The sequence below is a fragment of the Ylistrum balloti genome, unplaced genomic scaffold (assembly GCF_031769215.1).
Source record: "Ylistrum balloti isolate Yb309-2 unplaced genomic scaffold, AGI_CSIRO_Ybal_v1 Utg370590, whole genome shotgun sequence".
Lineage (NCBI taxonomy): Eukaryota > Metazoa > Mollusca > Bivalvia > Pectinida > Pectinidae > Ylistrum > Ylistrum balloti.
In genome coordinates this window covers 1,952,378-1,974,553 of record NW_026782366.1, presented here as the reverse complement: position 1 = coordinate 1,974,553, position 22,176 = coordinate 1,952,378, and the positions used below count along the sequence as shown (strand labels likewise).

The following is a 22,176-nucleotide window of genomic DNA, read 5'->3' as shown; positions in this document are numbered from 1 at the left end:
ACCTGGCAAGTTTTGATTGTTGTTTTTTAAGTGGAAGGTGACAGAGAATGAGATTCTTTAATTAAGTGGTGGTGAGCTTCTAGAGCTTTGTTTTATCTTTCAACATACAGAGCTAGGACCTTAAATCAATCAATGTAACCATACATAGAACCATGTGATTCAACCCTTCAGCTTTACCAAGTACATATGTAGACATTATATGTACCCTGCTTTCTAAATTCCTTCACTTTCCATCAATCAGCTTCACTTGACTGCAATCTCCTACTTTTTATACAATCCTAAATTCCTTTCTGTAAACATGCTTGTCATTTAACTTATCAAAATAATGAAAAAGGGTTTCAAAGGGCAGTGTTGATGTTCAATGAGAAAACTTGGGAACATGTCAAGCTCAATATATAAAGTGGAGTTCTATTTTGTGTTTGTGGCAGCATGGTATTTCTGAGTTATATGATAAATGTGCTTACTTTGGTGTGTGGTTTATACCATACTTATCTGCTGATAATCTTATGCCTGGTAATAAGCCCACCCATATAACATAATACTGCTCAATAGCATTTTCAACAGTATTTCCATGACCTATAATAAGCCCATCCCAGAGGCTGATTATACTTTGGCCCCCAAGCTTACATTTGCAGGATAAATATTTAGTAATCATATTTATAAGGTTGTGAAATTAATGACCCATACTGACCTGGTCTCATAAACATCTGGGTTTCAAAATGGATGAGAAAATTGGTTGTAGCAACTCTGCAGCAGTTGCAATCAGATCTAACAATACCTGATGTGCTTTTTACAAATACATGTACTTTCATCTGTTTTTGTTTGGTGAGGTGCGACTCATTTAACAAGAGGCTTTTGGACCTGTGTTAATCACCTGGTATAGCCAAAATAAATGCTTTATCGAAATAGAAACAGAATTTAAAAGATTTACCTCTCATTTCCCCTTCTGGCTTGCCTCTATACCCCAAGTAGTGTTAAGTGCACTGACTATACAAAGTTTAATCCCCTCCATTCGATGGTAATTCAGGCCAAATTTAGTCAAAAGCCCTATGAGGAAGGACTGTGCCCCTAAATTCTGACCAAAGTTGATCTTAAAACCTTAATGTCAACAAAAAAAGAAGGATTCTAAAGATTTTCCCATCTTTCTTCTACCTGTGCCCTGACCCTCAGCGCCCTTAGATGGGGGTCAGACCCACCATTTATACGTTATCTGTTCACCAATCCCCCAGGATGCTTCAGATAACAGTTTTTTATAAACCCCATTCATCCTGAAAGAAGAATATGGATTAAATTTTTTCCCTCTGTTCTCAAGAGGTCAAATGCACTATTTATGCAAAGTGGAGTCCATTCACCTAAGGATGCTCCACACTAACTTTGAAAAACTCCCAACAAAGAAGGATTTGAAAGAAGTTTTGCATAAGTGAATAAGCTAGTAAATCTATTTTGCAAGAGAAGTAGGTGAATGGTGAGAGGATGGTTTTGGCCAGGATTGAAAGTCTCTAAAAAAAGGATGTAGAGGTTATTATGTTACTTGAATGATGAATTATGATAACAGTTTTGATTGTCAACAACATCTGGAAATGTTAACACCATGAGTGAGCTGATTGAAAACATGGCAAATATTATAATATGTTTCCAGGCCTTATGTAACAACAATTAACAGCTTTGTCTCTCCCTCTTTATCATTAAATTATTAATTAATTTAATTATTATACAAAATAAAAATATTTGTTTTTTGTTAGATACCTTTTCCATAGGAAAATAACCGTTAATTCTAATTCATTCAAGATACAACTCAAAATTTGATTGATCTACTAAAGAAAATAGTGGCACTAATAACCATGATATACCAGCCAACATTTTCTCAATTGTATATCAAATCTGTATGACAATTTATTGATGACGATAATGATCCTGAATGCCTCGAAATGTCAAGAAATGATGTCAGGATTAATAGGATGACTCTGGATGGTCACCTGATTTTGAAAGTGACTGAGGCTACAAATCCTGAGCAACAAAACCCATCTGAAACAATGCATAAAAATGACACTAAAATTGTGTTCTCCCTTGTTCAAATTTATAAATACTAAAATATTGATAACCCTACACATCACATGTAAAACACAATTTGTGACAGTATATTCATAATCACAATTAGTAAATATAGCACTGCAAATTTCAAAACACATCAATAAATCATCAATAAATGCTGTTTACCTCATACAATAAATTCATTAATGTCTCTATAGTCAGAGTTATCTCCCTTAAATTTATATGGTACTCATTACAACCGAAGTAAAGTTTGATAAGTACATTTAACATCTGAACTACGTGTTAGGTTATTCTCTCTCTTTCTCCTTCCCTTCAATGACAACACGATGAAGGGTTACTGTTCTACTGTATTGAAACCAACCTAGCTATCCACAGGGCAGAATGTTAGACGAAAGCACACAATACTCTGCATAAGGTATGGAGATAATAGTGAATGACGTTCCTTTGAATGGAACACGAAACATGTCTATGACAAGAAATGACATTGACCTTTTTATTGCGACTGATTTCCAACTTTGTTATCATGTGTACTGGGTAACAATGAGCCCTGGAGTCTGACTAGAAGTGCCAACAACAATAAACCCATCTATAATTCATTTATATTCTATCGTTTTCATGATAAATTGTATATTTTACTTCATACAAAAATATTGGATGGTTGAGTTTGGCGACATAAGCTGCAACCATTTTCCGGAAGGGGCTAGAATAGTGGTATATTCATTTAACCCCTCCTGCCATTCCAGCTAATTAAATGATACACTGAAGCACATTCCTTGTACAAAACATTGGCCACACAACTAACGTTAAAGTACACGGCCGTCCTGATTGCCTAATGGGGATGAGATCACATACAGGAGATTCTACATGACAGAACAGGAATTTAAGACTCAATAATATGTCAAATCAGTAACACCTCAACAAATAACACAGAATGTCTATCACTGAAACACAAATGTGCAGTGTCACACTGAAAAACAAATCCATTGAAATGGGAGACAGTGTCATGAGGTTTATATCAAACGGAATGTCTGCTTCATTCCCTTTACAGCGTTTAAGACAATGGATAATGACAATCAATGGAAATCAATAACGGACAACGATTCTATTTAATCACTTAATTTCCAAAGTAGAAGTTAAGGGCGTGTGGTGCTATTTCAGTAAGCTGAGCGTTTTATTAGCCCATCAACATGTCGGTGTAGCCTGCCTCTACTATAACAGTGGAATGTCACTGTGGTTTATCCACACATCCTTCAGTAATGTTATTTCAGTTATACTGTTGTATTAACTACCACATCTCCGGATGTAGCCTCCATTACAGACCCGTTTTTCTTTATCGTTCATGTCTGCCTTCCATTTGACAAAATTTTCTAATCAACTTTACAGCCACTTTGTAGTTTTAATGAGTTCTTGGGTAGTAAATACTCTATACAAGCTTCCCATAATGATCGGGTCAAACAGCCATCATTTCCTCTCACCTACACTTATTTCTAGTACTAGAACCAAATTTTCATCAAATTTTATTTTGGTAATATGTTTGCAGTGTATTTTAACAAATAAATACAGTGAAACTTTCTCATAACAATCTGAAATCATATCTAAAGTATTAGCAGTCAATAGAAACAATATCTCACAGAAAATTTCATAATAAAAATATACATGTCCTCTTCTTTGTCTATCACTGAAACAACTTTTCAGGCAATTACTTAAAACTTTTACCTATCAAAGAGATCTATGATGTAAGAATGGTTTGTCACCTGTTCTGATAGATCACTTAATTTCATGGTTCACCTGTTCTGACAGATCACTTAATTTCATGGTTCACCTGTTCTGATGGATCACTTAATTTCATGGTTCACCTGTTCTGATGGATCACTTAATCTCATGGTTCACCTGTTATGATGGATCACTTAATCTCATGGTTCACCTGTTATGATTGATCACTTAATCTCATGGTTCACCTGTTCTGATAGATCACTTAATCTCATGGTTCACCTGTTCTGATGGATCACTTAATTTCATGGTTCACCTGTTCTGATGGATCACTTAATTTCATGGTTCACCTGTTCTGATAGATCACTTTATTTCATGGTTCACCTGTTCTGATGGATCACTTAATCTCATGGTTCACCTGTTCTGATGGATCACTTAATTTCATGGTTCACCTGTTCTGATGGATCACTTAATTTCATGGTTCACCTGTTATGATGGATCACTTGATCTCATGGTTCACCTGTTATGATGGATCACTTAATCTCATGGTTCACCTGTTCTGATGGATCACTTAATCTCATGGTTCACCTGTTATGATGGATCACTTAATTTCATGGTTCACCTGTTCTGATGGATCACTTAATCTCATGGTTCACCTGTTCTGATGGATCACTTAATTTCATGGTTCACCTGTTCTGATGGATCACTTAATCTCATGTTCACCTGTTCTGATGGATCACTTGATCTCATGGTTCACCTGTTATGATGGATCACTTAATCTCATGGTTCACCTGTTCTGATGGATCACTTAATCTCATGGTTCACCTGTTCTGATGGATCACTTGATCTCATGGTTCACCTGTTATGATGGATCACTTAATCTCATGGTTCACCTGTTCTGATGGATCACTTAATCTCATGGTTCACCTGTTATGATGGATCACTTAATCTCATGGTTCACCTGTTCTGATGGATCACTTAATCTCATGGTTCACCCGTTCTGATGGATCACTTGATCTCATGGTTCACCTGTCATGATGGATCACTTAATCTCATGGTTCACCTGTCATGATGGATCACTTAATCTCATGGTTCACCTGTTCTGATGGATCACTTAATCTCATGGTTCACTTAATCTCATTGATCACAGAGACCTAGGCTATTATTACATAATAACAATGTGTGTTCAAGGTCACCTTTCACTGCCTATCTCCAAGCTAGGGAGTAGTTATAATGAGAAAGAGCTTCAAGTTTACATTTAGAGAGCAAATTTAATCATTTTCATGGAGAAGTGTGACAGAATCCTGATGGAATCAGCCCTAGTTCTGATTACTTGGCCAACACTAGAATTCCAAAGGTATACCATTCTGTCAGACACAAAATAGGTCAGAAATTGTGAAATAGAACACAACATTTCATTAGGTAACCTGTATTTACCTGGCCTACAACCATACACATCATGTACATGTATGTATGTTGTGATATCTAATGGTTACTGTATAGTTACAAATCTAAGGTACAAATCTTGTGTGAGACAAACCAATATAGATACATCATTTATCATCTATTAATAACCTTCTGTAGTAAATACACTTTTGAATAAATAAACGGCACAATTAAGACTAGGTTTTAATGTTTGACTATTCCAATAGGTAGCTAACCAGAACATACAAAGCAGTGCTTGAAACAACAAATCTGCACATGAACAAGGGACATAACCCAGTACAATACACATGACTAATATATTTATTTTATATCTAACAGAAATTTTGACCTTTTGTTTTACTATCTAAAATATTATCAAATGTGTGACCAGGTGTTGATGTCCATGTTACATATTTCCTTATCAACGGTGAAATCAAGGTACAATTAAGTCTCCTGTTCAACTAGGTTGTATTGACTCCACCTGGCAATACAATAACTCTCTACCGTCCAGACCAACAGTGTGTGCATAATATAGATATTAATAGAAAGTATTTCATACTGTAAATTATATGATTCAAATCAATATCAAATGAGGATTATTAATTGTGTCCAATATGTACATTGCTGTCACAACACATCAGCTAGGCTGTGTAAAAATCACTGTTGTGAATAATAATTTGTGAATAATAATTTATAAAAATGGTTTTTTTTTAAAGGAAAAGCAGTAAAATCCATTTAAAACCCATAGTGACCTTAAATATGAGGCTTATCATCCATTTCATTCCTTAAAGTAGAGTCTGGACTTATGCTAGGTGAATTCATCTTCCCACGGTACAGACACAAGCCTTGAATTTAATCAGGTTAAACATTTTGTCTTACATAGCAAAATATTGAAATTTAACAATTTTGACAGTTCGTTCACAAGTTATGCAAGTTAATTAAGCTGAACAACAAAGATGATCCTTGAGGGAAAAATGCCCTAGACTCTTAATAATGAAAGTGAGCCCCCCCACCCCCTTTATTTTCACAATTTCTTTTTAACTTCACATAGGTGTGGTCCACCTTATTTTTGACATTGGATATCCATTGGAGAAAATTTCCCACTACATTTAACTAGATCCAAGAATTTTGCCTGGATCAATATACTTCAGAATAGAAAGGACAAAAACTGTTTTTTCCCCTACTTCAGATAGGACTCAATTAGTGAGCAAAAGCAACTATGTTAATGAAAACACAGCATAAAACAATAAATGGAAGCTGTTTAAAATTGCAACAGCTTTTAGACCAGACAAGAAATTTAACTAAGTCAAAAACCATACTTAAAACACAAAATTTAAGGAACAACTCTCATAGTCAGTATTAGTATGGGTCTTGAATAGACAGAGGATAAGCTTGACTGATCACATTTTGTGCTACTAGTGTGTATTAATACCTCAAAGGATGATGGTGTCTCTCAAACTTATATTTATAGTGCCATCACACTAAATTGTCATAATCCTGACAAGGTCACAAGGTAGCACATGACAGCCAACCTTGGGTCATATTTTACTGTCCATACTCTGTAAAGTTTATTGCTTAACCAAAGCTGAACACCAATCAGACAGTATTAATTAATTTTACTGACTTTTGTTTGTCTAGATCAGAAAACAAAATAATGCATTAAAACTTAATGTGGACAGTCACCTAAAAGTCAAATGTGAGAGGCATTAGAAACAAAACTTATTCAAAGGAACAAGAGACAACAGTGAGATCCAATATCTACTCGCAATTTCAGTGACCCGAGAAAAACATACTTTTCTTATATCTTATCAGCAGGGTACAATCATCAACATTTCATTGTAGGTCTAGTTTAACAAGGTTCATTAGCTATATGTAGGAATCCTGTATATATTGAAATAACCAACCTGCCATGTAAGTGTTGAAGAACCTTTTGATGGTATTGATTGTAAGTCAGAAACAATCTAACTATGAAACCTGTCACATTGCACTGATAAATATTTCATAACAAAGAAAATTCCATATCGGCTTTGGTTAAGTCTGAGTTTCTGTCAACCTGTCAAAGCTGCAACAGCCAATAGCTATATAGAGTAGACTGAATATTGTATCCAGGTATTATATATAGCTGAATAGATATTCTAATTTATAAAATATACAGACAATACCTATAACAATGGTTTGAAATCTGACCGAATACTGTTAAAAATCAACCACAACTGTATGGTAACACTGTAATGGCCAGGTCCTGCTAACAATTAAAGTGACCATCAGGAACAACTTAATTACTGGTCAGTGTAAACAACTAATCATGACTTATGTTAATTAATCAAGAAATAATGATGTAGATACATTGCCAATATCATACCCAGCTTTATCAACTATTTCCATATCACACCCAGCTTTATCAACTATTTCCATATCATACCCAGCTTTATCAACTATTTCCATATCACACCCAGCTTTATCAACTATTTCCATATCATACCCAGCTTTATCAACTATTTCCATATCATACCTAGCTTTATCAACTATTTCCATATCACACCCAGCTTTATCAACTATTTCCATATCACACCCAGCTTTATCAACTATTTCCATATCACACCCAGCTTTATCAACTATTTCCATATCATACCCAGCTTTATCAACTAATATTTCTATATCACACTTAGCTTTATCAACTAATGATTCCATATCATATCCAGCTTTATCAACTAATATTTCCATATCATACCCAGCTTTATCAACTAATATTTCCATATCATACCCAGCTTTATCAACTAATATTTCTATATCACACCTAGCTTTATCAACTAATGATTCCATATCATACCCAGCTTTTAGCAACTATTTCCATATCACACCCAGCTTCATCAACTATTTCCATATCACACCCAGCTTTATCAACTAATATTTCCATATCACACCCAGCTTTATCAACTAATATTTTCATATCACACCTAGCTATATCAACTAATATTTCCATATCACACCTACCTTTATCAATTAATATTTACATATCATACCCAGCTATATCAATGTAAGATTTCATTCGTCTACCGTTCAACATGTTATTTCCATCAGATGGTTGCATGATAAACACTAATTCTGCCAATTTCAAATGAGAAGGGTTATATTATATATGGTATTGGTAGTTCATGCTCTTTAATTGCAATCAATTAACATGACAAAAATTACATATTCAGGTTTGGACATAAAATAGTGAAATTTGGGTATGATGATGTAAGCTCGATGTTAAACACGCAGACAAGGTAGTTGGATGTCTACAACAAACTTGTGTTTAACAGCAAGAAACCTGGATATAATAAAACAAATGAATTTTTCATCCTTTTATGACTAGTCTGTATCATTATTCATTACTTATTAATTACATACTCTTGACATACTAAACCCTATACCAACTAACAAAGTTATTGTCTTAAATCCTACACATCACCAAAAGCTACTGGACATGTAAACATCGTTAAGAAAGGCACCTAATCATACAGATCTTGAAAATATCATTTTCAAAATATTAAAAGTGATTATTACTTTCTCGCTATTAGGAATTGAATAGACTTCCCTTAGGTCACACAAATTCTACTGTCTGGAATCCTCCGTATCAATAAATTCTGAGACAGTAACAACATCAATATCAAGTTAATTGATTTTGACATTATATCATTTTCTTTTGTCAGGCTCAAATTTCTCGGTTTTACAAAATTTGCATTTTTGTTGGCACTTCATTTTTTGTTTATTTTGTTCATGAAATCCATTAGTTGTACTACATGGAATTTTTTTAGTTTCCTCGACACTTTATTTCTCAGATGTATTTTGCTCATGAATTCTGCTTAAGTACTGAAATCCATTTTAATCTGTTCATTATTCATAGACACTTTGATTAGTGTTTAATAACAGTAACTAAAAATTTAACAAAAATAAAAAAAAACAATGAAAATTAATGAATTTACAGTATTAATTACGATTACTGTTTTAATAATTAGATTATAATATTAATACAATATTGATATATTTATACTGAACGTTTTTGTAAGATATTAACCTGTCATGTTACCACCTTACATGGGACTTGTATACACAGTATATATCATTAACAATAAATCTATTGTACCTATAAGTAAGAAATCCCAGTCACCTCTATTGCCTTTGATACACAGAAACTGACACAATTATTATTACAACTATCAAGAATTAAACCGTTTAAATAAATTAATATCATAATATTTGACAAAACCTTGCAGGTCAGTATATGAATATACATCTTATATTATTTTACAATTTATATATTTCATTTGACTTTTATTCCTGAATATTAGCATACATACAGCCACTCCAGCATAATACATGGGTCTCCTCCCTCTCCTATAAACACATTATACAGCCCCTCCAATCCATTTCGTCCCCTACAAAGTCATGTATATATACAGCCCCTCCCATACCTCCAACCCCATGTACAAACACATTATACATTATTCGCTCCTTGACATAAACACAGTCCTCCAGTATTCAGTACATGGTTCCTTCTCCCTACCTGACCAGTACAAGGTCCCCTCTCCCTGCCTGACCAGTACAAGGTCCCCTCTCCCTGCCTGACCAGTACATGGCCTCCTCTCCCTACCTGACCAGTACAAGGTCCCCTCTCCCTACTTGACCAGTACTTGTCCCCTTTCCCTACTTGACCAGTACTTGTCCCCTCTCCCTACCTAACCAGTACATGGTCTCATCTCCCTACCTAACCAGAACATGGCCCCTCTCCCTACCTGACCAGTACATGGTCTCCTCTCCCTACCTGACCAGAACATGGCCCCTCTCCCTACCTGACCAGTGCATGGTCTCCTCTCTCTACCTGACCAGAACATGGCCCCTTTCCCTACCTGACCAGCGCATGGTCTCCTCTCCCTACCTAACCAGTAAATGGTCTCCTCTCCCTACCTGGCCAGAACATTTCCCCTCTCCCTACCTGACCAGTACATGGTCTCTTCTCCCTACCTGACCAGTACATGTCCCCTCTCCCTACCTGACCAGTACAAGGCCCCCTCTCCCTACCTAGCGTACATACTCGGTACCACTAGTAAACAGTTCACTGATTACTCTCCCTGCCTGACATGGATAAACATGCCCCTACAGTACTCAATAAACGGCCCTCTCCCTCCCTGACATACAAAATGTACACACACTGCTTCCTAGTACTGGACACTGGACCACTCTAACTCCCTCCATGACATACATAACCTGCCCCTCCGGTATCCTGTGCCCCTCCTCCCCCTCACCAGTACACCATCAGCAGCATACACACCACTTTGTATGTGTATAGTATGTGTGTGATTCGCGTGTCAACTATTCGTTGGAATTTAAATCTCTTTTTATCCTACATCTGTTTATATGTACGTACATGCATGTACATAAAACATACATGATATACTCTGTTTAATCCTAGCTCATCAAACATTCAATAAAAGTTTTTAAAAAATCCGAGTGTGGAAACATAAACTTTTTTAATGATTGGAAAAAAAACTTTAATAAACTTACCTTTGCTTGAAAGTGTATTCCATGTTGGAAAGCATCCTCGTTGTGAAGGGGAATCCGTGTGTCATACCCATCTTCCGAAACAAGGTCATAGTGTCGCTTAGATAGCATTTTTATCCCTCCTACAAATTCCCCATGCCATCAATCACAAGCTATGTTTGGTGGCGGGAATGATGGTGAATGGAGTCGGCCATTACTCCGGGTAAATACACTACTGCCTCTGACAAGTATCACATAAGCTGTGTATAGTGTTGATTTCGCTCACTGCTCTTCACAGCTGCTACAGTCAGTAGGGGTACAGTGGCTGCCCACACACTCTACACCAGCATCACACCCCTGTGTGGGAGACAGGACACCACTGTACTCAACTCCGAAAGGTTAGTACTCCGTAAGGTGGTTGGAATTGGTACTCCGTCAGGTTGGTACTTCCAGCTCGAAAGCTTGCTACTTCTAGCTTACTGGATTGCCACTTCGGCGTTACGGTCGCCACTTGTAACTCGAAAGATTAGTACTTCAAACTTGTTAGGTCGCGGTACATCAGTCGAGAAATACAACGGTACTGGAACTTGAAAAGCGAAGTTTGTACATATAACTTGTGCAGTTGTCACTTCTCGAAAGGGTGACACTTAAAACTTAAATGACTTGTACTTATAGTTTCTAAGGTTGATGAAACTCATATAAGGACAGTACACCAGTCTACTTGGAATTTACAGCTTGGTGATCTAGATTAATAATAACTTATTTCACTACTATTTGATAACAATGGTACTCAATTCCTTAATTGATGCCCATTTTCTTGTAAATAAGACTTGTTAAGATATTCTCCACAAAACGATATTCTGCTTCCTTGAAACTTTTTTTATCTATTGATAAAACCTCAGTACTCCGTTTAAATAAGAGCTACTTCACTATACTGTACTCATCTTCCTTGGTATCCCAAATGCTATAGCACTGTACAGGTTGTATACGAAAACGAGTACATGTACAAATGAACTACTCTGTTTAAAAGTCGAAAGTAGTCTTCAGGTACTCTACAGTAATCCCAGTGCCTTGCATACAAGAATGAGTTTACCCACTAAACGACACATATTCACCTTTCTCTGACACAATAATATCTGTACCACAAACCTTCCTACCAATTCCTAAACACTGCTGTGACGTAAGTACAATAATCACCCGAATCGTTTATAGCCGATTGCGGTCCAGTGTGATTCCTCCTTTCAACAGCACCAGTTAACAAGTTGTGTGTGATCGTTACATTTCTGACTTTATATGGCAACCTTCATGATCCGCCAGTACAGTGATGGTAGCGTTAGCGTGGCCATTCTCGACCCCGAGATCTCTGGTAAGGCCGTGTTGTTTCCTGTCCTTTATCACGGTGTGAAAAGCACGCAAAAGGTCTTCTAAATTATTCTATTCTGTTTCACGGCTTGGTGTCTAACCATTGTATACACTCATTAAGTGTTTTGTCCCAGCACTTTCTCATACCCTAGGACTCTATGTACAGTAGGAACAAACGAGAACTCCTTTTCGAAATTTAGTACAGGTTAGCTTAACGGCACACACGTCCTTGTAGGAATGCTGATTAATAAATACTGAAAGGTGAGATAATGAAAATTAATTAATGCACCACAATAATATGTTTTGTAGTTTTTCAATAACAAATAGATATTATAGAAGATATTGGATATTTCAAAGAAAAGAAGGAAAGCGCACGTTAGTGACATATGTCTGAATCCTGTGTCAGAGTTATCTCCCATCGGCAATTAACAGCGGCCATTAAACATGGTAGGAAACAAGAAAGAACTCTATTAACATCATTAATCTACGAAGTCTGAATTGCTTATTTGTTTTCTTTGTATATAGACAATTATACAACTGTCTTTGAAATAGATATTAAAAACTTAAATTACCTAACACGTTAATTAAGTGATCTATTCATTATATAAACTTTTGCATAAGATTCTATAAATAACTTGTGTCATTTGAAAAGTATGAAATTATTATAAATAATGTATGTAGTTGAAAATATCAGAGACGACTACTGGTCTTTATATGATCGTAACTATGTTATCATTATATTTCTTGTGAAACACTGGCGTCTCTAAAATGCAGATGTGATGGTTTGTCAAAAGCTGCATCCAATTCACACCACTTTGAAAAGGAAAACCTTTCAGACATGGACTAGAATATCTTTGTGACAAGGAACAATGTCTCGAAGGCCGTGCTATTGTAGATATGGCTTAATATAATCAAATTGGCCATTGTTTCAACCCATGCTCCTGTTCAAGTTTCATTTCTATTACAGCGGTATTTCAGAGGAAATTGCATTATTTTTTGTTATTTCAGTAAATATTTTAAACCACAATGGTTCTTTCGTACAAGAATAGTGTCTGTACGGTTTAAACATTTTTATTTTAATTTACAGACATGTGTATAGGCTAAGTTTTACTAAGTACACAAGGAACAGGTGTAAAATACTAATATTGTCTGTATACAAGTTTTGTCAGCTTTCATGGGATGGGCTGACGATACACGTATATAGATTTATATTAAGTATGATGACACTCTGGGGTCTTCCTGTTCAGTGGATACATGATAAATCTAGTTTTATGACATAACGCAACAGAGCATGTAAAACCACACACATTTATCCTAAGGAAGGTTTTTATTTTGATCATGTATTCATAAACAGACAAAGAACGGTTGTGATACTGAAAGAAAACTGTATTTCTAAAACTGAGCCATTGCCAAATATAAGCACCAATACAGCATTAACAATTTATATAAAAATAATAAGATATTAATTCTCGAGAGCAAATAATGATACATGTTGTCTGGATATAAATTGTGTAATCTAGAGGAGAGGCTAGAACAAATCAAAGTTCAGTAACCGTAACTTACCTGTGACAGATTTAGATATGTTGACCTTTCAACAGTCTCTCGAGATTTCCATCGAGAGAAGATACGTTATATATTCTGGTTAAAAAACTGCTGCTACATGGAGGATGGAGTCGAGTATCAGAGATAAAATTCCATTGTTACAGGAATCTTGATGGATCGATGAATTGCCGATAGCTGCAAAAAAGAAAATCAAATTCGTAGATAAATTGACTAGAATTTTCCATGTATGATTTTGTAAATCGCTCTGTATCCCCCACCTACCGCTCGTTTTGTCTGAGTCTGCACATGAACTCTTCTTCATAGTAGGGCAGTTATCTTGCTGACGATACTAACATAACACTAAACTACATGTCTTGTTTTCGGATTATTTTTGCATCGTCGTTTCCTTTTAAAACTGTTAGGTATGTAGCTTTGTTATTCAAATTGTAACAAAACTGTTTCATGGAAATACCCATTTGATGTTTTAGCTTACATATATCACATTCGACATTATAGGCGCACCCTACCTTTTAACTGGGAAACAGAATACATGGTAGGTGTGATTATCCAATGCCAGTAAAATTCTTTATTCATTGGCTTGATAATATTTAGCCATTAATTTTGTTTTACCTCCTTTATATCCAGCGACTAAACAAAATGTTGACTGAAATATACGATTTTTGGCCGTCAGTCCATCCATCCATCTGTCGTTCGTCCAGTGTCCACTACCTTATTATATTTTTTTTTCAAGCGAATTAACGAATATCAATTGGCCTTGGGTCATGATATTAGGCTTACAGATTACAAAGGTGAAAGATTTTCAATTTTGTTCAACGGAATAACGCTTTCAAGGTCACTGGGTTCAAATGTGTTAAAAATTTTAATAAAATTTATTGCTGATATCAATATTTGGCCAGTACCATGGTGAAATACGGTCTTTCAAGTTTGTTCAATTTATGGTCTGAATCCACTTTCAATGTCCAAAGGGTCAAATGTCTTAAATTCTCAAATACTTTCACAAAATAAACCAAAATGCCCAGGGTCATGATATTTGGTCAGTACTGCAGCACACAGGGTTGAAAGACTTCAACGTTTGTTCAAATAAGTGCCAATTGACCTGAACTGTTCTTTGACTGTTGAACTAGACTATAACAGAAGGTAAGATCCTTGTACACATACCTTTCATTGACATGCTACAAGGTTTATGATATCACAAGAAATCTGAGGACTGTTTTACACGCCTTTTTATCATTTTATTTACATGTAGGTATACAGTTCGATCACTTCCACCGATTAGGCTCATGTTTTTCTTACGTCAACAAATCTTCATTTCTTCAGCAGGCAATCCGGTCAATCAATGAACTTCGGATACAGTGTTGGTATCAGAAGAAAGGATATTTGATTTCAATCAGGTCTTTTACCAGAGATCAGGGATGTTTCTATATTTGCCCACATTACGATAAGACTTTATTATCTAAACATTTTTTTCAGTGATTCAAAGTGCATTTAAAATAATTTCTTGAAATCGTTAGGCGTCCCTTTTACAACGAAGAGACAAGACGTGCTCTGAATGAGATATATCTTCATCAAAAAGGTCACAAATATTTGTTTTCACATACATATAGTTTTATGGATTATAGACCTGAATTCCGAGAACGTTAAACATGTGATCAACTTGGCTGAATTTAGCTTTAATTCGGCAAAAGAAGGTTATTTGGTTTGTTGTGAAAGAAAGTCGGGGAGAAAATGCTTGCATACACACACTTTATAATACCTGTGAACTGTAAGTCCATGAAGGTCACTTGCTATAGTACTCATTTGTCTATGAAGGTCATCTGCAATAGTACTTCTTTGTCTATGAAGGTCACCTGCAATAGTACTCATTTGTCTATGAAGGTCATCTGCAATAGTACTCCCTTGTCTATGAAGGTCACCTGCAGTAGTATTCCTTTGTCTATGAAGGTCACCTGCAATAGTACTTTTTTGTCTACGAAGGTCACCTGCAATAGTACTTTTTTGTCTACGGAGGTCACCTGCCATAGTACTTTTTTGTATATGAAGGTCACCTGCAATAGTACTTTTTTGTCTACGGAGGTCACCTGCCATAGTACTTTTTTGTCTATGAAGGTCACCTGCAGTAGTATTCCTTCGTCTATGACGGTCACTTGCTATATTACTCCTTTGTCTATGACGGTGACCTGCAATAGTACTTCTTTGTCTATGAAGGTCACCTGCAGTAATACTCCGTTGTCTATGAAGGTCACCTGCAATAGTACTCCTTTGTCTATGAAGGTCACCTGCAATAGTACTCCTTTGTCTATGAAGGTCACCGTTATTAGAATCCCTCTGGCTATAGAGGCCAACAACATTGGAAGCTCCCTAGGAATATAGGTCAACAGAATTAGAAGCTCTCTAGGAATATAAGCCAACAACAATTGCAGTTGTGTAGAATTGTATATGTCAACAACGTTGCAAGTCCTACTGGCAGGTAGGTGAAAATGTGGAAGCATGTAGATTATATATTTGAGGTCATCATCAATAGGAGCCTGTTGGCAATAAGAAGATCTTTTGATGACGATATTTTATTCAATATAGACTCCTTACATTTTAGACGACCACACCCAATTCATTGGAAAACAGCATTAGATAGTATTTGTGATGAAACTTACAGCTTCAGTCTCAAACATTGGTGCTTGGCTGACGATTTATGGTAAAGACTGCTGATGTTGACCTTGTTTGACATTGACATTGAGTTGATTAATAATAAGTAAAGGCCACAGAACATTCTATTTAAGACAATACTCCAAATGTATGTAGACGTATATAGGTAGCACATGTTTTACCGTCACGTTTTACAGTGCAGCTTCATAACTCGTTCATCACTATGGTTCTATATGGCAAGTCAATGTGACGCCCTAATCAATACACACCAATCTCCTAATTACATAAACGTCAATATCATCAATATCCGTTACACAAGCAAATTAGTTCTGTTACATCATAAGATTCATACCGATAGATATTGTTACATAACCTTGAACTTATCTGGACGTTTTGATTATATAAAGTAGTCATTATACAACAGTACATGTACATTATACAACAGTATATGTACATTATACAATAGTACATGTACACCATACTACAGTACATGTACATTATACAACAGTACATGTACATTATATTACAGTACATGTACATTATACAACAGTACATGTACATTATACAACAGTACATGTATATTATACAACAGTACATGTACATTATACTACAGTACATGTACATTATATTACAGTACATGTACATTATATTACAGTACATGTACATTATATTACAGTACATATTACAGTACATGTACATTATACAACAGTACATGTACATTATACAACAGTACATGTACATTATATTACAGTACATGTACATTATATTACAGTACATGTACATTATACTACAGTACATGTACATTATATTACAGTACATGTACATTATATTACAATACATGTACATAAACTGCAGTATGTTTGATACGTCATATTATGGTACTATTTTAATCACAATATCATATTATTCTGTTACAGGTTTATCATATCATAAAAAATCATAATATCGCTCTGTCAGTATACTTCCCTTTAACATACTACTGTGCTTGTAATTAAATTACAAATTGTAAACTACGATATAATACCGTACTATCATTATACTATATTACATTATGGTTCTATTATTATACTATATTACATTATGGTACTAGTGTTATGCTTTGTTATATTATGGTACTTTCATTATACTGTATTATATTACGACATTGTCATTATACTATATCATGTTATGACACTGTCATAATTCTATACATATCTAACTGATAATGTCCATTACGTAACCAAAGTCAACGTTGTGTTACACACTGGTGTTGTAAGTAGTCTAATCTACAGAGCAGAATGACTACTCTTTGATCAATCATTTTCCGCAACCATTTGGTTTTTATGAATTTAATCAGGAAATAATCAATATTGACTGAGAAAAGAACCCTTCACGGGGATTTTGACTTGAAAAGCAAACCATAAATCGTAATTTGAATTACATAATTTTCTAATTTTCTATTAGAAAATTATCGATATGTCTCCGTCGGATGATATCGGCCTTTGGACGGGAATTCCGAGTCCCGGTTCGCTATCAATAGGTGTATTGTCAGAACAGAACAAAAGCAATTTTACTGCACGGATATCATCTCTCGGTGATTCAACGCATGAACGATCGCCTTGCAAATTTTTGTATATTATGTTTGAATTGAATTTTCTCAGTTTTTCACATTTTAAAAATGAGTCAAACCAAAGCATCGTAAATTACAGAATGTGTGCAATGCAATTTTTGGATACCATGGTGTATCTTCAATCAAATGCTTCAACAGGTAATAACTCATTTGGCAAACTAAAACCTTTTAATTGCATGACAACCCGTCTTTTGTACGATATCTTTAGACCTAAAATGTATTTATTTACCTTAACAAAACACTGGTGTCCCCGGAGTAACAATGACACGGCCAGTCCTGTGCCTGCATGTGAATCCATAACCGCAATCCAATGCAATCAGTGCGTTACAAATATCTATGGAAGATAGCACGCTACAGAGAACGGAATCCTGGCTCAGATGGCACAAAAAGAAATCCCGGATTTCCCTCATTGTAACCGGAGTTATTCTCGAGATAGGGACTTGGTGATAGGATACCCTATTTCTGTTTTGAACCTCCAGAACAAGTCACAACCATCCTGATGCCGTTTCACTAACAACTGGAAACTGTTGGGGCAGATATTGGCACCAAATGTACCTGACCTGGTAAAAGGCTATCATTGTAGAGGTAGAGCACTATCAGACTAACAGCCTATCATCAGCTAATTGACTTCAGCCAGGGACGAAATGTAAACAGAAACAAATGTATAACATACAAGGTACCCCCAATCCCCTCCCTACTGTTCTCCTCCCGGTTGACTGACCCCCTCACTTACTGGTTCTTCCTCTCTGTGCTGACTGACTGACCTCTTCTCCTCCACCTCCCCCCTCCCCAGACTGACTGACACCAACCTACCTTTTTTTTCAAATCCTCACCCACCCTAGGTTGACTGACCCTCTCACTTACTGCTTCCTCCTCTTTAAGTTAGCTGACTAACCCCTTCACTCCAAATCCTCCCCCACCCCAGGCTGACTGACCCCTTCTTTCCAAACGGCCCCCACCCAAGGCTGACTGATCCCCTCCTCCCTGACTTGTTCTTAAATACCAATGAACTCTCTAAAACCTGTTGCTTGCCTTTGGGTTGTTTTACTGCATGAAATACGTCACACAAAACATTATTTTGAAGTCATCCTGTTATAATTCCTCTCAATACTTTTAAAAGCAGCTACCATTTTATCTTAGATAAATGTTGGTGAGAATTATATAATGCACCATTTCTACTAGTAATTTTTCCAATAGACACACGATTTGCATCACCCTTACATATTAATTAACCCGAACGCTCACCTGCTATTTCCAAGTTTTTCATATATTCCAACAATATGATGTCAGCATTTCTAGCATGCTATGGGATAGCTGTATAATTATTAATTCAATATTTCTTATGTTTGAGTAGTACACTGTATGTTATATATACGTCCTAAGTCTTCATTTTTTTGTATCAACAAAATTCATTTTCCCACATCAATTCGAAAGTGTTCCCCAACGATTTTAATTTCAAAATACATTTTATTTTGTTTGTTGTTTGGAACATATTAAAGAGAGATAACAGATAATGCACCAGTTGAGCTAACAGCTGATCCCTTGAGTAAAGTTATTTGAGAATCTGCTGAGATATGACCCTTGTGATGGAACGAAAAGATGAAATAGATTGCATGGGCGCTGTGAAGGAAATCCATTTTTTTTCAGTGCCAGTGTTTCTAAACGGCAGACTCTTTATAATCACAGTAGGGCTAGATCTCCTAGTCTACAGCGATTCCCTATATACGTCTAGAGCGTTTACAAATCTTTACCACTAGGGGGCAGGCAATGTGGCAGCTAAGTTATACAGTACCAAAAGTCAAACCCTTACCACTGGAGATCGCGCAGGGAAATAAATAACAGTGGACGAAAGTGATTATGATAGATATTTTTGTACATGTATATAAATACAGAGCTGGAATCAGGTCAGAGTTCAAAGTTGACTTTTATCGGGGCGGGAGGTCATTGTACCAGTCAAGGTCATGGTGTATCGATATGATTTGGGCATTTTTACATTTTTATTGTCATCGTACCATATTGGACTATTGTAAGAGGTATCTTTCATGTGTTAGAATTACACATAAATAGATACCTCTGACATTCTTATTGTGTATCTACAGGAAATGCATTAATCCAGGTAACAATTCCTGTTGGAACTCTCCCGCAAAGATGCACAATAAAACGTAAGCATGCATCTTTGATCGTTTACCTGTACCCGAGACCCGCTGTCTGACCTCTGTTCTACCTATCAATTGTTATTTGATGTTAGTTCAGTTTATTTCCCTGCCGTCATCAAATTCCGGCATGTTAAATTGTTTGTTTCATTAACTATGTCAGATAAAATTTTGCCATGATTAATTACTAACTACTACACGTAATTTGTTCTTCATGAAAAATACAATCTTATTGTTCAGAATTTGTCATATCACTAAATCCTTAAAAAACTCTTTTTTGTTAAGATTACCAGGGATACCACCATTTATTTGTACGTGACCTAATGTCGGGTTTATCTACTTCATATCCCTCCATTATAGTCAAGTACTTAAGGAGAACTCCCTAGAAATGTAGACATATTAAAACAAGAACCAGATTTAACGAAAAGGGAACTCAATTTAAAACTAATTTAGTAATGCAGAGATAAAACTGTTTGTTACGGTTTCAGCCTATTGTCACAGCCTTTTGAACTAGCTATTACTACCATTTCTAGCTTTTTGATTGCTGAAAATATTCCAACGAGTTCACCGTGCTATATAGCGAAGCCGTATACTATAATCAAAGCTTTCAAAACAGTGTCATGCATGCATACCGTCGCTATGAGACATTCAAGCATTGTACTAAAAACCTGACAGACTAGCTGTTCATGAAAACATTCAGGTTTGCGTCAATGCCGAATAAGTAGGTCCTATTGCTCTGGTTTGCAGAGGTTTCACAGTGGCGTGGCAATATGGCGGAACGCAAAGAATTATGGGATCATTGACATCCATTCTTAAGGGATTATCAGCGACGTAAGAGTCGTAAACTGTTCCGAACATATGTGTTAAATTAATTAATATAAATAGCATCATCACAGATATGATCACAATACACCTTTTTCGACTACGATTCGTGCTGATATTTGTAAAATTGATTGGGTAATGAAGAGTTCAATTTTCCTCGATCGCCGGCGGCACTGTATATATTTTCCAATGACCGAGTTATAACGACTATACCGAGAAGGACAGTCTTGCACACGTATGTCCTGCGCTTTATACAAGGACTGTAGGTGATCGTGATGCATATTCAGACACTAAAATACTCAGAGAAGTTATCGATATCCAAAAAGGTATTGTTAATATTATTATTATACATCCTTGAACGGAGTATCATGTTGATATTTGTAACTTTTCCATGCACCGATGACACAGGTGTGTATGTGTATAGCGCTAGGGAGCAGCGTCATCTCAGTAGTTGTTATATTTTGATGTATTAGGGAGTGAAATCAATTTCAACAAATAATTCATCCCATAATCGTTTTATGACTTTTATCAGAGAAGATTTATATAACACGTCACCGTCTCTGGTTTTATACTCCTCGTCACACAATATTAAGCGCAAACCATGTTATTACTATCTCCACGAGTGAAATTTTCTTTCATATTCCCGTCCGCTGTCACATCATGGGCTCACAAACTGAAGCCAACTCTGTTTTGCAAGCGATCGCTATGCGGAGCACGGAATGTAGGCAAGTGTACGTATATGGCCGAGAGTAACGGTCTTTTACTTCACCTTTTGGTAAGGTAATAGCGTGAAACTATACTTATTATGACGAATAAGTAATTATATAATCGTAAGAATAACAACTATGCTTCGTAAACACCAATAAGGCCGATGTTAATAACAATCAGTAGTCATAATTATCTATGCAGCTCTGCAGTACTTTGATTTATAAATTATATTGAAAACAACGACAAACCCCACAAATAATGAAACAAGTGGTATATAAACAATCATTAGGGAAACCAGCTTTGGTGTTTGACGTTCAAAGTGAAAGCAAACAGTGTAGCACTGTGTTGATTGAATTTTATCAGTCAAATTTATGGACTCAAAGACAAGGACATATAGACCAGATGTTCCGGAAGGGCAAACGTCCTCTGCTTCACCGTGTAATAAAGGTAAACAACGACGGATCGGTGTTTGTTCCACAAATAAAGCCAATTATCGATGCTAAAATGATATCCCTAGGATTTCATCTTTTCAAACCAACAAATACTCAATGAAATAATCCCGTGTCCTTGAATTTTAACATTCGTTTCAAAGTTAATTATTTCTGTTTA

General features: G+C 35.9%; 1 protein-coding gene across 1 annotated transcript in view; it reads right to left on the bottom strand.

The window, feature by feature from the left end:
- LOC132556798 (carboxyl-terminal PDZ ligand of neuronal nitric oxide synthase protein-like) overlaps positions 1-10,884 on the bottom strand; it is an 84,320-nt gene extending 73,436 nt beyond the window's left edge. The window contains exon 1 of the mRNA XM_060221243.1: positions 10,735-10,884. Within this exon, the coding sequence (XP_060077226.1) occupies positions 10,735-10,842 (108 nt within the window). The 5' untranslated portion in view covers positions 10,843-10,884. The remainder of the gene's footprint in view (positions 1-10,734) is intronic.
- Positions 10,885-22,176: the final 11,292 nt, after the last annotated feature.